At 38.5% G+C, this 13,946-nt stretch overlaps 1 protein-coding gene and 1 non-coding gene across 4 annotated transcripts in view; both read left to right on the top strand.

Annotated features, from left to right (window-relative positions):
* The window catches only part of RCAN3 (RCAN family member 3), a 28,463-nt gene extending 18,921 nt beyond the window's left edge, over window positions 1-9,542 (top strand). For all 3 annotated transcript variants that reach the window (XM_028487734.2, XM_007121112.4, XM_007121113.4), the window contains exons 3-5: window positions 4,951-5,124; window positions 6,200-6,371; window positions 7,385-9,542. In XM_028487734.2, coding sequence (XP_028343535.1) covers window positions 4,951-5,124; window positions 6,200-6,371; window positions 7,385-7,569 — 531 coding nt within the window. In that variant the 3' untranslated portion in view covers window positions 7,570-9,542. The remainder of the gene's footprint in view (window positions 1-4,950; window positions 5,125-6,199; window positions 6,372-7,384) is intronic.
* A 1,500-nt stretch (window positions 9,543-11,042) lies between these two features.
* TRNAG-UCC (transfer RNA glycine (anticodon UCC)) lies at window positions 11,043-11,115 on the top strand. Its single transcript has one exon. It is a non-coding gene; the product is annotated as a tRNA-Gly (tRNA).
* Window positions 11,116-13,946: the final 2,831 nt, after the last annotated feature.

Below are 13,946 nucleotides of genomic sequence, written 5' to 3'. Positions count from 1 at the left end.
TTACATGTCTTTGGAAAGTTGGGTCCCTAACTTGAAAAATCACCTTCATTCTCTAATGTCCATGAAGAAAACACCACCGGAAAGGAAATGAACGTCTACCCTGGAATAAATCACACAATCAATATTGTTCCTTGTTTTAGCCTCAATATCTAAGATAGTACCTGGCCTTATTGAATGAGTGAGTGGATGAACAGTGAGAAAGAATTTATCAAGACACGTACACACAAAGATCTAGATGGAGACCAAAGAAATAGAGCAGAGCTCAAGTTACTGCCAGTCCTTAAGCACATGGACAAGCCTGAGAATGAAATGTTTCTTGGTCTTTGTACGTAACTGACCTTGATGAAGAGGAATCGTGTCTTGCTCCTCCACGTTTTCATGCATACCGTGATAGCTTCATATCAGCCGTTTCCATTTGTTTTCATTCTGTGCAAGCTTGGAGCCATGAATACATACATAGTAAGCAACTCCAAGGCCATCACCAAACAGTTGACTTTATTAACTAGAAAACAAAACAGGGCTTCCCTGGTGGCGCAGTGGTTGAGAGTCCATCTGCCGATGCAGGGGACACAGGTTCGTGCCCCGGTCTGGGAAGATCCCACAGGCCGCAGAGCAGCTGGGCCTGTGAGCCATGGCCGCTGAGCCTGCGCGTCCGGAGCCTGTGCTCCGCAACGGGAGAGGCCACAAAGTGAGAGGCCCGTGTACCGCAAAAAAAAAAAAAAAAAAAAAGACAAAATTAATAAGGAAGATTAAAAGCCACTGGCATGGAAATAGTGAATTTCTTCAGTATGTACAATTCAATTTATCGCTACAATAAAAAAAAAAACCTGCTATCCTCTCCCTCAGTTCAAGTCAAAGTTCATAGCAGAGTAATGCAGAGTCCTCAGTGTCATAACAGAGAAGCAGTGTCCTCTGCTTCAAAGGGTCAGGGTCATAGGTCAAGTTCAGAAGAATCCCGGGAAGATGGACACTGATTCTATGAATCAGTGGTTCACTGTATCACCCACTGCAACCGAGTCTTCTGGGAGGGCATGTCTCCTAGGTGACTGCTCCATCAGCTTGACGCATCTGAATTACACTAAAGGACTGTCAGGAAGGGCAGGTTTTAATTTTCCACTGGCGACCTCCGTGGTACCTGCTATCTAGTTCATACTGTCATCGCTGTGTATTTACCTCCTTCCTGGGGAATCCACATCACACAGTAGAACAGCTATTTTTGTGACCACAGAATGGCAAATGGATTATTGCAACAGCTCTACCTATTTCTGTTAATAATAGTGATAATACTCCCTATGTATTGTTCTAAGACCTTTAAATGGTCTCTCTTTCTATCACCAGTAACCCAGTGAAGTGAGTACTTTTACTATCCTCAGTTAATGGATAAGGAAACTGTAGGCACAGCAAAAGTGAGTAACTCGCCCAAGGTCACACAGATGTATAATGGAGCCAGGAGTTAAACACAGACAGCCAAGCTTGAGAGTTCTGTGCTCAGAAAATAAGTGGCTGGTAGAAGCCATAAGACCTTGCTGAAGTGATCTGTCCAGGCTGTGAATTCCTCCTTAGGTCTTCCTTTTGTGGTCTCATGTTTGAAGAAATGAAGAGTCTCTGTTACTGGATGCAAAAAGGAGTGTTTTACCCATGCTAAAGGCCAATGAGCAGAGAGCCTCTGGTCCTCAGGAATGGATGGTGTGTACTCATGTCCCCCTCGCAAATGCAGAGGTGGGTTTTGTACTTGTTCATCAAAGCCAGTGCTCGGTCACTGAAGTCACAGGAAAGATACCACCATGTGGACGACATTGTCCCTGACTGGACCATCGGACCATCTACAGGCTGGCACATGCAGTTCTCTCTACTCCAATAGAAGCCTGAGGCTGGATGTGAAACTTGAACTTCCCTGAAATTTATTTGAAATTTAAGAAACATCTAAACAATTCATGAGACAAGGAAGAATCATAATGGAAATTAAACTAAACTAAATTCTAAAGTATTTAGAATCAAATGATAGTGAAAATAATATATATTAAAACTTGTGGGGACAGCTAAAATAATACTTAGAAATGTATATTTTTAAAATGCTTATATTAAAAATGAGAAAAGTTGAAAAACTAATGGAGTAAGCATCCATCTTAAGATGAGAGAAAAAAACTCAAAGAAAAGAATAAAGAGCAGGAATTAATGAAAAGAGAATAAACATACATGGAGAGAGCCAATAGTGTCAGAAAGGTGATTCCCCAAGGAGAAAGAATTATATCTCTCCACTTATATGGGTCTTTAATTTCTTTCAACTATGTCTTATAGTTTTCAGTGCACAGGGGAAAGGATAATCATTTCAACAATGGGTGCTGGAACAAAGGGATAGCCATATGGGATAAAAAATGAACTTTGACCCTTGTCTCACATACAAAAATTAACTTGAAGTGGATCATAGACCTAAATGTAAGAACTAAGCTATAAAACATCTATAAGAAAGCATAGGAGAAAATCTTAGTGACCTTGGGTATGGCTGAGATTTCCTAAATATGACACAAAAAGCACAAAGGTTTTTTGTGGGTTTTTTAAAATTATTTATGGTCTTTATTTTTTATACTTATGTGCGTTTATACTTGATACATTTTTTTAACATCTTTATTGGAGTATAATTGCTTTACAGTGGTGTGTTAGTTTCTGCTTTATAACAAAGTGAATCAGTTATACATATACATATATCCCCATATCTCTTCCCTCTTGTGTCTCCCTCCCTCCCACCCTCCCTCCCTCCCCATCCCACCCCTCTAGGTGGTCACAAAGCACCGAGCTGATCTCCCTGAAAAAGCACAAAGGTTTTTTTTTTAAGTCAACACATGGAGTCAACACTTCATCCAGAAACAAAAAACAAAACAGAACAAAACAAAAAAACTTGCTTTTCAAAAGATACTCTTTCAAAATGAAAAAGGAAAGCAAGGACAATATTTGAAAGACATAGACTTGACAAAGGGCTTCTATATAGAATACATAAAAGAACTCTTACAACTTAATAAGAAAGATAGCCCAAGTTAAAAGTGGGAAAAGATTTGAATAGACACTTGACCCAAGAAGTTATAGAGATGGCAAATAAACTTAGGAAAAGATGCTCAGTATCAGTATTCATTAGGGAAGTGTGAATTAAAACTACAGTGAGGTAATACTGTATCCCCGTACAATGGCTGAAGTTAAAAAGACTAACCATACCAAATGTTGGTGAGAATGTGGAGCAGCTAGAACTCTTATACACTGTTGGTGTAATTGTAAAATGGTACAATCACTTTGAAAATCAGTTTCTGAAAAGTTGATCGTATACTTGTCATACAATCCAGCCATTCCACTCTTAGGTATTTACCCAAAAGAAATAAAATCATATATCTACCCAAAATCTGTACATGAATGTTCATAGCAGCCTTATACCTAATAGTTCAAAACTAGAAACAGCCCAAATGCCCATCAGCAGGTACATGGGTAAACATCCTTACAGTGGAATTCTACTTGACAATAAAAAGGACCACAAAAGAGAACCCAGTAATATGAATCTCAAAATGACTATGCTTAGGGAAAAAACCTGGACCTCCCCCCCGACACACCAAAAGTACATTTATACAAAATGCTAAAAAATACAATCTAATCTAGAGTGATAGAAAAAGAGATGGTGGTTACTGGGGTGAGGGGGGGCACCTCATACACATCTGTTTTATGTAAAGTAAGGACTTAAACATGAAAGGTAAAACCATAAAACTTTGAAAAGACAATCTGGGAGAACATCATTGTGATCTCAGAGTGCAGAAGGATTTCTCAAGACACAACACAAAAGGAAAAAGTGGATACATTTAGTAATGTTCAAATTTTAATATTTATGGTACTGTAATTGACAAAGAATTAGTATCTCTATAGAACTCCCATGACTCAATAAAAAAAGACAACCAAATAGAAAAATGGACAAAAGATATGAACAGATACATCACATTAAGAGGAGCCCCAAATGGCCAATAAACATGAAAAGAGGTTCAATCTCTTTATTATTCAGAGAAATGTGAATTATAACCAAAATTAGAGCCCATTTAATATTCCCTACTTCACATTGATAAAAATTTAAAGGTCTTTATCAAACGTTGGCATAGATATGATGCAAGCAGAACACACATTCACTCTTAGAGAGTAAACTGATATAAGCTCTTTGGAAAACTATTTGGCAACATCTACTAAAGTTAAAGATGTGCCAGTGCTAAGGCCCAGGGATTGCACTTCAGAGAAACTCATGCATATGGTACCAAGAATGTTCATAGCAGCACTGTAGTACCAAAAACCGGAGGCAGTTCAGATTCCAGCAGCACTAGAGGAATTGTGGTATGGCTCTACAATGGAATAATATACAGTCATGGAAAGGATGGCTCACAGTTACACGCAGCAACAAGGAAGAATCTTAGGAACAAAAAGCAAGTTACAGAGGAATATGTGCAAAATGATTCAATATTTAGGGATCCATATAAATGTAAAACTATAAAGAAAAGCAAGGGAAAGATAAGCACAAAATTCCAGAAAATGGTTACTTTGAAGCAGGAAATGAATAGGATGGGGGTAGAAACTCTGGCACACTGTGGACTTCAAAATGATAGTAATGTTTTTGTTCTATAATTGGGAATGTTTTTATGATTTTTATACCTTACGTTTATAATACTTTACATATGATTTTATAATATGAATCTACACTATATTTAATAAGGTTATTTTTAGAATAAGTGCAAACTGCAGAGTTTAGCATATGACTAACAGGATACCTGTTCTTGTATACCTACAAGAAAAAAATGCTTTTTTGGGGAAAAAGGCAAATTATGAGTTCTATCCCATTAATTATGTTTAATGACTTAAATTTCCTCTTGGTAAAGGTTTTTCGTTTCTCCCCCCGCCCCCATTCTCTCTGCCTGGCTGTCCCTCAATTTGTAGGAGAGATTTGAAGCGCTTTTCACCATCTATGATGACCAAGTTACGTTTCAGCTGTTTAAAAGCTTTAGAAGAGTCCGAATAAATTTCAGCAAACCTGAAGCAGCAGCACGGGCTCGAATAGAACTCCACGAGACAGACTTCAACGGGAAGAAGCTGAAGCTGTATTTCGCGCAGGTACTTCATGGTGCAGAGGGCAGTGTCTAAACTTGTTTTCCTCCATCCAGAAATACTGTCAGTTCTCCATTTTCTCTATTATTATGCCAGAGGTCTTTGATATGAACAATCCCCAAGGAGAAAAATATTTTTTCCTTTATTTTACAGATATATACATTTATTTATTAAGCATATTTGCCATCCTAACTTTGTTTTGCTTAAACATGAAAAGAGTTTCAACCTTTTTTTTATTCAGTTTAAGGAATTCATTTTTCTGGCAGCTTTTCTCAACTGGGGTTGAGAAGGTTAAGCCCTAACACCTTAAGGTCAGTGAATTAACTTTTCTCCTGTGCATCTAGAATGGCACTCGTGCTGGGACATCCTTGGAAGAAGTGAGAAAGTAGTCTCTGGAATCATTTCCGTGTGCTGTGATTCATACGAGGCACCCCTTTGAAAATGGCTCCCAGCCCAAGGGGTGAGCAGGGAAGAGGCATGGCACATACGGAAAGACTGTTTTAAACTTTGGAATTGAAAAGGATCCTGTGGGTTGCCAAGAATTGGCTATGCTTATTATTCTAATCCTACATTGATAGGACTCTGAGAAGCCAATTTCTTCTCGGAAGAATTAGTGAAATAAAGGCATTAGATGATGTGTTAAGGGCGCTGGTTTATCTTCAACACAGAATTTTTTCCCTTGGTCTTAGCTTTCAAAAAAAAAAATTAAGGGGTTTGTCATCTCATACTCCAAATGAAACCCATGTTTGGACTTTTCTTGGTGGACTTGATGGAGATGGTTTAAGCTAATCTCTTCTAAAACTGGGATTCAGTGCTTAGTACCATTCATTGTTCATTCATCTCTTCAATTTATTTTTCTATTCAACTAATATTTATTGAGCACATAATGCTCTGTGCTTTGCACTGAGTGTTCAGTGGTGAACCAGATAGGCACAGACCCTGACCCAGCCACTGGGAGATGTACTGTTAAAGATAAATTTTTAATTTTTAAAAATTTTCTCCTAAGAGACGTTACAGTTAATGTAAAGATGAAAGTGAAAAAAATAGTCCAGTCAAATTTTTAATATCTCCCTCCCTGCAGGTACAGATGTCCAGCGAAACACAGGACAAATCGTATTTACTGCCCCCGCAGCCGGTCAAACAGTTCCTCATCTCCCCTCCTGCGTCGCCTCCAGTGGGGTGGAAGCAGGGGGAAGACGCGATGCCTGTTATAAATTATGATTTACTCTGTGCTGTTTCTAAATTGGGACCAGGTAACAAACTTCTGTCTCTCCTGTTTTTTTCCCAAGAAACTTTTGTATTAAAGACTGTATTCAGCAATTTGTATTCTAGCCAACTAGTAACAACATGATCAGCATGGAGGATAAAGTCACACAAACCTGGGTTCAAATTCTAGCATCTGCTAACTTTGTGATCTTGAGCAAGTTACTTAGCTTCAATTTTCTGAGCCTCTGTTTTCTCATCTAAAATAGGGATCCAAAAAATAAAATAAAATAAAATAGGGATCATAATAGCTACCTTTCAACGTGGTTATAAGATTATATGATATATATGTAATAATCTAACTGCGGTTTTTACAGCTATAAATTCTAGTATATAACAGGTCGTTAGTGAATATTAGTTGCCATCAAAATAGCAGACAAACGTCACATTGACTAGTATTTCAGGGAACTGGTGGTGATACCATATCATCCCTTCCAGATTCTTCTCCTGTATTTATTTTTCATTTCTTCTTTTCCTTCTCTTTTATTTCTCTCTCTCTCTCATCCCTTTAAAACAATATAAGAAATCGGTGCCATTGTTCATACAAGTTGTCCACCTAAAATAATGTTATGTCTTTTATAGGGGATACAAAAGGCATTTTGAGGGGAGGTGGCTAGTTGTTGTTTTTAGACATCAGAGCTGTATCTTGGATCTCTGAGGTCCTATAATAACGAGATTGCCGATGCTGCCCGGAACCTTACAGGTGTCTACCAAGGGAAAACCAGAAACCGTTATGAAATTAAGCAGATGTACTTGTGTTATTCATAGAACAGTAATTAGCACTTACATTTTAACCCCCAAGACCTCAGTACTCCTTACTAGCTAATGTCTAAAATGCCAAAACTTTAAGAACCTTAAAGCATCAATTCTCTAATGCCAAGACAAGATGAAGTTCTCTGAAATAGGATTTAAGGATTGAAGAACCAATAATGAGCAATGAAAATATGAGTAGAGCAAGAAGTTTCAAGGGACAGAACCCTTCCTTTGCTGTTTACCTCCACAGGAGAGAAATACGAACTTCACGCGGGAACCGAGTCGACACCGAGCGTGGTGGTTCATGTCTGTGAAAGTGAAACTGAAGAGGAAGAAGAAACAAAAAATCCCAAACAGAAAATCACCCAGACAAGGCGCCCTGAACCTCTGACTGCAGCACTGAGCAAGCCCCGGGCCTTCGACTGCACACTGTGAGGCTTTGGTTGTGGGGCGAGGCTGCTGCCACCTGGGCTGGGGTGGTGGGGACGTGCCTGCCCGTGACCGTGACCGCTGCTCAGCCGAGGCGAGGACAGGAGGGAACAGAGCGCCTGCCCTGGGGACAGGGGAGTACAGAGTAGCAGCCAGGTTTACCTGTTCAAAATTTTAACTGATGCTCTGAGCAGCACGTTAAATTAAAGGATTAGCCCCCAACATGTGGCAACTCTTGACCATTTTTAACAATAGCAAATTAGGAGAATGGCTCCCTCCAGCAACGTTGATTTCCCTGCTTCCGTATAGCATGGGGTACCCCAAAATGAAAACTCTAGTCACTGAGTGCAGTACCATTTTTAAGAACTTAAAGATAGTCTTACAATTTTAATAATGTAGTGCGGGTTTTTTTTGTAATGGTCTGTTGGCTTCCAACTAATCTATTGGTCAAAGGTTAATTGCTCTTCAATATACATGGAATTTTTTGCACAGAAAGAAACCTGACAGAGAATTATTCATAGAAAATCATTTTTCTCAAGTGCTTTTTCCTTAACTTTGGGGAAGAAATGCCCAATTCCCTTTGACTGTCAGAATCAAGGGACCCAAATCTCTGTGCACATTGTTCTCGTCCCGAAAGTGATACACAGACCCCAGTTCCTGATGTGCCATCCCTCCCGGACACAGAGCTGTTGCTTTGGAAGGCAGGACGTATCCCTTGTGAGCTTGATGGCTGTGACCTCAGGAGGCCACTGCACTCTACCATTTGTGACCACGTTCTGGCCTGTAGCTCGGACTGTCTTCAACCACCAGTTGAGTTTTTGTTATGCATATTTGTGTGTCATCATTCATAGGCTTTGAATTAGAAAAGGTCATGATAAGATTTTCCATTTTTAAATTGTCCATTTAAACATTTTTCAGTTTGATTTGAAAGAAAAGTCACACACATTCTTTTTCTGTGAATTAGGGAAAGATGGGGCAGACGGAGATCGTTTTGTTAATCGGACTTTCTTTTGGGTGAAATTTTTTTACCCTGGCTTCCAGTTGGCATTTTCCCCTAAAATAGAAGTGTTTCCTACATGTGTTTCCGAGTGTATCGTTGAACCTGCTAAGGTAGAAGCAGACATCTTCTTAACTCTTTGTGGTCTATTTGGACTTTGAGGTCCCTTTTGTAGAGAAGCATCAAAACTAAGAATGCTTTGCTTCAGGTCAAGTGGCTCTGCTGATTCTCTGCTTACTCCGAGGTTTTCTTTGTATGGCAAGTGTCTGGGATTCCCTGGTGTGTCTGTGCAGGGACGTGTGAGTTTGGACTAATAAACCAATATGGCTGCCACTACAAAGAAAGAAAAATGCAGAAATTCATACTGTGCTGTCTGTACATTTTTTGGTAATGTGTTTCTGTGGTCTAGATGTTCTTATTATGGTAGAATTTATTTCTAAGGACATAAACTTTATTGCAAAAAAAAAAAAGTTTTCTATATTTTCCTTGCCCTCAAATACTCTGAGATGATCAACTCTTCTATTTGTATATATCCACCACTGGTAAGCCTCAATGTAAATTCAGTTGAAACTTGTGATTCTGTAAGCAGTTTATTAAACTCATTATTTGGCAGTTTAACTGGCAGCCACTTAATAAATTTACTTTGCAGTTCTAAATTCAGCATTTTGTCACTTTTTAATCTTATCTGGGTGTACTAACTTATCATTGCAGGACGGACCCTAAGTCAGGAAACGTATGTATTTTCAACATTTGGGAATTTTTGAATTTCCTTTTAGATAATATTTATTTGCTATAATTTTCTAAGTGGTCAGAAGTCATGATGTTTTATTATCTGGCTTGGCTTTCATGCTCTACCTTCCAATTAAAGACTATTCTATCCCTAACTTAAAACTGTCTTTTAAAGTCAAACAATGCAAATTACCTGAATATTTCTTTTTCTCTTTTCTTTCTTTTTTTCCAGTGTTGAATAAATTGAAGAAAAACTTAAACCAAAATTAAATATATATTAAGTAATATATATTTTTATTTAAAATATAATTATTTAATATATATTAAACTTTTCTGAATGGAAAACATTAATATTTTTGTTCTTTCTAGTATATTTCCACAAGATGAACTCTAAAAGAAAAACTACTATATGCCCATTAACTTTTTTTTTTTTTTTTTTTTTTTAATTTTTGGCCATTCCCCACGGCTTATGGGGCCTTGACCAGGGATGGAACCCGAGCCCTCAGCAGTGAAAGCACCAAGTCCTAACCACTGGATCGCCAGGGAATTCCCTCCCATTGACTTTTAAATATTGTGAAATCAACCAGGATCTCCCCAGGTATTATGAGCTCTCTTTTTTTGGCTATTTTGTATCCAGTTCATGTATCCATCTTGTGAGAGATAAGTCTCATGCATCTTTTTTTTTTTTAAGTACCTTCTAAGAAGTTTATCTACTACTTCTTCTTTGAAATCGAGTCATTGCTTAGATTTAACTGATAATATAGTAGCTATGTTTTCTTTAGAAGTGATAACCTCTTCTTGGGAATCAGTTTATTTAGACAGTTAGGAGGCAAGAAGATGATGCTTTTTGTTAGGAAAAAACATTTGCAAAGGATAAGAAAATTATACGACAATAAAAGTAGTTGACAGAACCTGTAATGCCTGGGCTATTATGGTCTGTGTTCTTTCAATTTACCCACCGGATGAAACCGGAAATTAATCTATTTAAAAGTGTACCCCCAGGGCTTCCCTGGTGGCGCAGTGCTTGGGAGTCCGCCTGCCGATGCAGGGGATGCGGGTTCGTGCCCCGGTCCGGGAGGATCCCACATGCCGCAGAGCGGCTGGGCCCGTGAGCCGTGGCCGCTGGGCCTGCGCGTCCGGAGCCTGTGCTCCACGACGGGAGAGGCCACAGCAGTGAGAGGCCCGCGTACCGCAAAAAAAAAAAAAAAAAGTATACCCCCGTGAGCATCTACTAGTTTAAGGTGCTAAGAAGCAGAAATGGTAAGAACAGTTAGTTCCCTTGCCTTGGAGAGCTGAAAACCAGGTGAAAGCAAACTAGTCTTTTCACATTCTCCTTCACCAAAATATTATACACTAAAATCTATCAGTAATTAAGAGCCAAATAACAGTTCCTGGGAACTTCTAAGTTCAACATAAAGGGGTTTTTTTCATTGAAGTTTAGGTGATTTGCAATGTTTTGTTAATTTCTGCCATACAGCAGAGTGATTCAGTTATACATATATATACATATTCTTTTTTATATTCTTTTCCGTTATGGTTTATCACAGGATATTGAATATAGTTCCCTGTGCTATGCAGTAGGACCTTGTTGTTTATAACATAGAAGTTTAGATAAACATTGTGGTTTACGGGATGTTCAAATCAAAGAGATGCCAGGAGATAGTCAGGTTAGCACTTTCATTCTAGAATATGGTTATTTTTGTTTCCCACTCACAATAATTCTGTCTTTTTAAAATGTTGTGATATAGGGAATTCCCTGGTGGTCCAGTGGTTAGGACTCTGTGCTTCCACTGCAGGGGGCCTGGGTTCAATCCCTGGTCAGGGAACTAAGATCCCGCATGCCGCACAGCAGAGCAAAAAAAAAAAAAAGTGATATAAAGTGAAAAGATTTGATTTCTCAGAATCTCAATTACAGAGCTGAAGATGACTTTGGAAATCATAATCTACTCTTCGTGTTACTCAGATTAGAAAACGAGCTGTGACTTGCTGTGAAGCCCACAGAAGGCAGCCCTGGTTCTAGAACTGGCAGTCCCAACTCCCAGGCTAGAGCCTTCTCTAGTTTTTCTCACCTTAGCCTCTTAAAGACACTCAGAGGCAGTGAATCCCAATCATAAGAAAAGAAACAAAAGGGAAAAAATTCCTTGTCCCCTGATGGGATACAAAGAATAAGAAAAATCTTATCTGATGAAGTCAGTGACTTAGTAATTTTAATGAATGAATTCGATGTTCCATGTTTTGTGTCTTAGTTATCATTGTACCATTGGGTTTGGAATCTACTTAAATCATGTTATCTTGGTAGCAAGGAATTGTGTTGACATTTTATCAGTATGTGGGCTTTCCTAGATTTCACAGTAATGAGATTAAAATATAAATAGGCATACTTGAGATGTGACTCTCATGAAGCATAACGAGATCTAATATGATTTGAAAAGAGCTTGCAGTGGAATGGCACACTCACTCAGTGCTTGTAAGATGGAGTTCTGTTAAGGATCGAAGGCTGACCTGTGCTTCAGGTTTCTATATAGACTCTTACAGACCATGGCTTCATCGGTAAAAGAGAAAATCTCACACCTAATTAAGCATTGGAAAATGTACAAAATTCTTTGGTTCATCAGGCTCACTGTCTGCTGGATCTCTCTCTTTTCTCCAGAGTTGTGTACTTCATACGTGTCCTACAGGTGAGCTTGGTCAGTCTTTCTCTTCTTGGCACACTTGCATTTATATCTTCCTGTAGGAAGGGAAATAAATTATTGACAGTAAGTGTGACAATATAAAGAAACTAAAGACTTGGAGAAGTAGTTGCCTCCTAGCTGAGGAGGTAAGTCCATGTTGTAGAACCTCACCTTTTAAAAGGTTAAAGAAATTTAAAGAGTAAGATTTGTGAACCTTGTCCAACAATTTGATAAATACCTGTTTTTTAAACTTCCTTTGAAGTGGGGTCAGCCAGAACATCTTCATTGGAATGCAGTTTTTTTAAATTGCATGGTATAGATGAACCAGTTTGCAGGGCAGAAAGAGAGATCCAGATGTAGAGAACAAACGTATGGACACTAAGGGGGGAAAGTGGGGGGATGAATTGGGAGATTGGGATTGACATGTATACACTGATGTGTATAAAATGGATAACTAATAAGAATCTGCTGTATAAAAAATAAAATTCAAAAAAAATCATGAATCGGGGGAAATTGTAAAAATTTGTGGCGTGTTATTATTATTACCAAATATACAAGCAACAAAGCCACTGAAATTTGCAACAACTCCTAGGTTCACTGACCAAAAAAATTATAAAAATGGTCAAGTTCAAAGTAGAAGTTTCCAGCTAGGGTTAAGAACTAACCTTGGACTGAGTCAAAGTGTCTCTGTCCATTTAAACAAAAGTTTAAAGGCCTTTTACTAAATCAGCCATGTGGTCCATCTTGTAAACCTGCATTTCCTTTTGAAACAAAACCACGTTCTGCAGGCGCTTGGAACTCCAGCGTAGCTTTGACTGAATGTCCATTCTTGCCATAAGGGAAGATTTATATCTATGCAGCTAATATGTGTTTTTCTGCGTTGTTTTCTGCGTAGTCCCCGATCTTCCTAACTCATATTGGGGACTGAGGAGAGATGAAGGTGGCTAATCCTGTTATTGTGCCATACTCTTCCCACTGCTTTCTCAGCCCAAGTCGGGGCGCCCGTGATTTCATTCCTGCTGTATTGTGCATATCCTCCAAGTTTAAGAAACGTTTCTCCACCATTTCACTTCTATGTTAACTGAACCCAGGAGTTGAATTTGTTATTTTATCTGAACATATGTGTGATCTTGTGTTACATTTTGGGGGGCACGTTACCTTTCTGGTACTATCGACTAGTGAATATTATTGTACTTCAAAAAGCTGGTCAGTAATTCACATGTGTGTATTCCACATTTTAGTGTGTTTGAAGTGGCAATTCGTAGTTTGTAGTGCTTTGTTATTTGTCAACTTTGGCTCTTCTGTATTTTGAGGACATTTAAACATTCCTCGTCCTATCAAGATGATAAAAGCAGAATGTAATTTGCGGGGGAATCTGTGATTAATTGTAACAGTTTTGTTTTTAAAGCTAATAAAGTTAGTTTTTTTTTAATCCTTTGAACTGAGTTTTCTTAGTAGTATTTTCAATAAGTATCACATTTAGGTAATAACACAAAAGACAGAAAAGTGAAATATTATGTTTGATTCTTTAACTAAGATCCCAGCTGGACATTAGTGCTGGGTTTGTGCCCAAGTTAAAGGTGATGACTCACGGCTGACTCTGGTTTACGTTCGTCACCAAGAAAAGCTTTTACCCTGGTTCGTTCCTCAGTTAAAAATGATTTACTCTGGGAACCCTGGCAGTCCATTGGTTGGACTCTGCACTCTCACTGCCGAGGGCCTGGGTTCAATCCCTGGTCCACAAGCCACGGGGTGTGGCCCCCCAAAATTTTGATTTACTCTTGTTAAAGGCTTATTTTCTGTCTTGGTTTAAAAAAAAACATCTCCAAATCAAAATGTTGAAGCTAAAAATGACTGTAGAGGTTATCTAGTACAGTGATTTTATATATATATATATATATATATATATATATATATATATACACACACCAGTTTTGTTTTTTTTTTTTTTTTTTTTTTTTGCGGTACGCGGGCCTCTCACTGTT

This window comes from Physeter macrocephalus, chromosome 3 (assembly GCF_002837175.3).
Source record: "Physeter macrocephalus isolate SW-GA chromosome 3, ASM283717v5, whole genome shotgun sequence".
NCBI classification, from domain to species: Eukaryota; Metazoa; Chordata; class Mammalia; order Artiodactyla; family Physeteridae; genus Physeter; species Physeter macrocephalus.
Note: the sequence above shows the minus strand (reverse complement) of the source record. Positions and strands in the feature narration are given on the sequence as shown.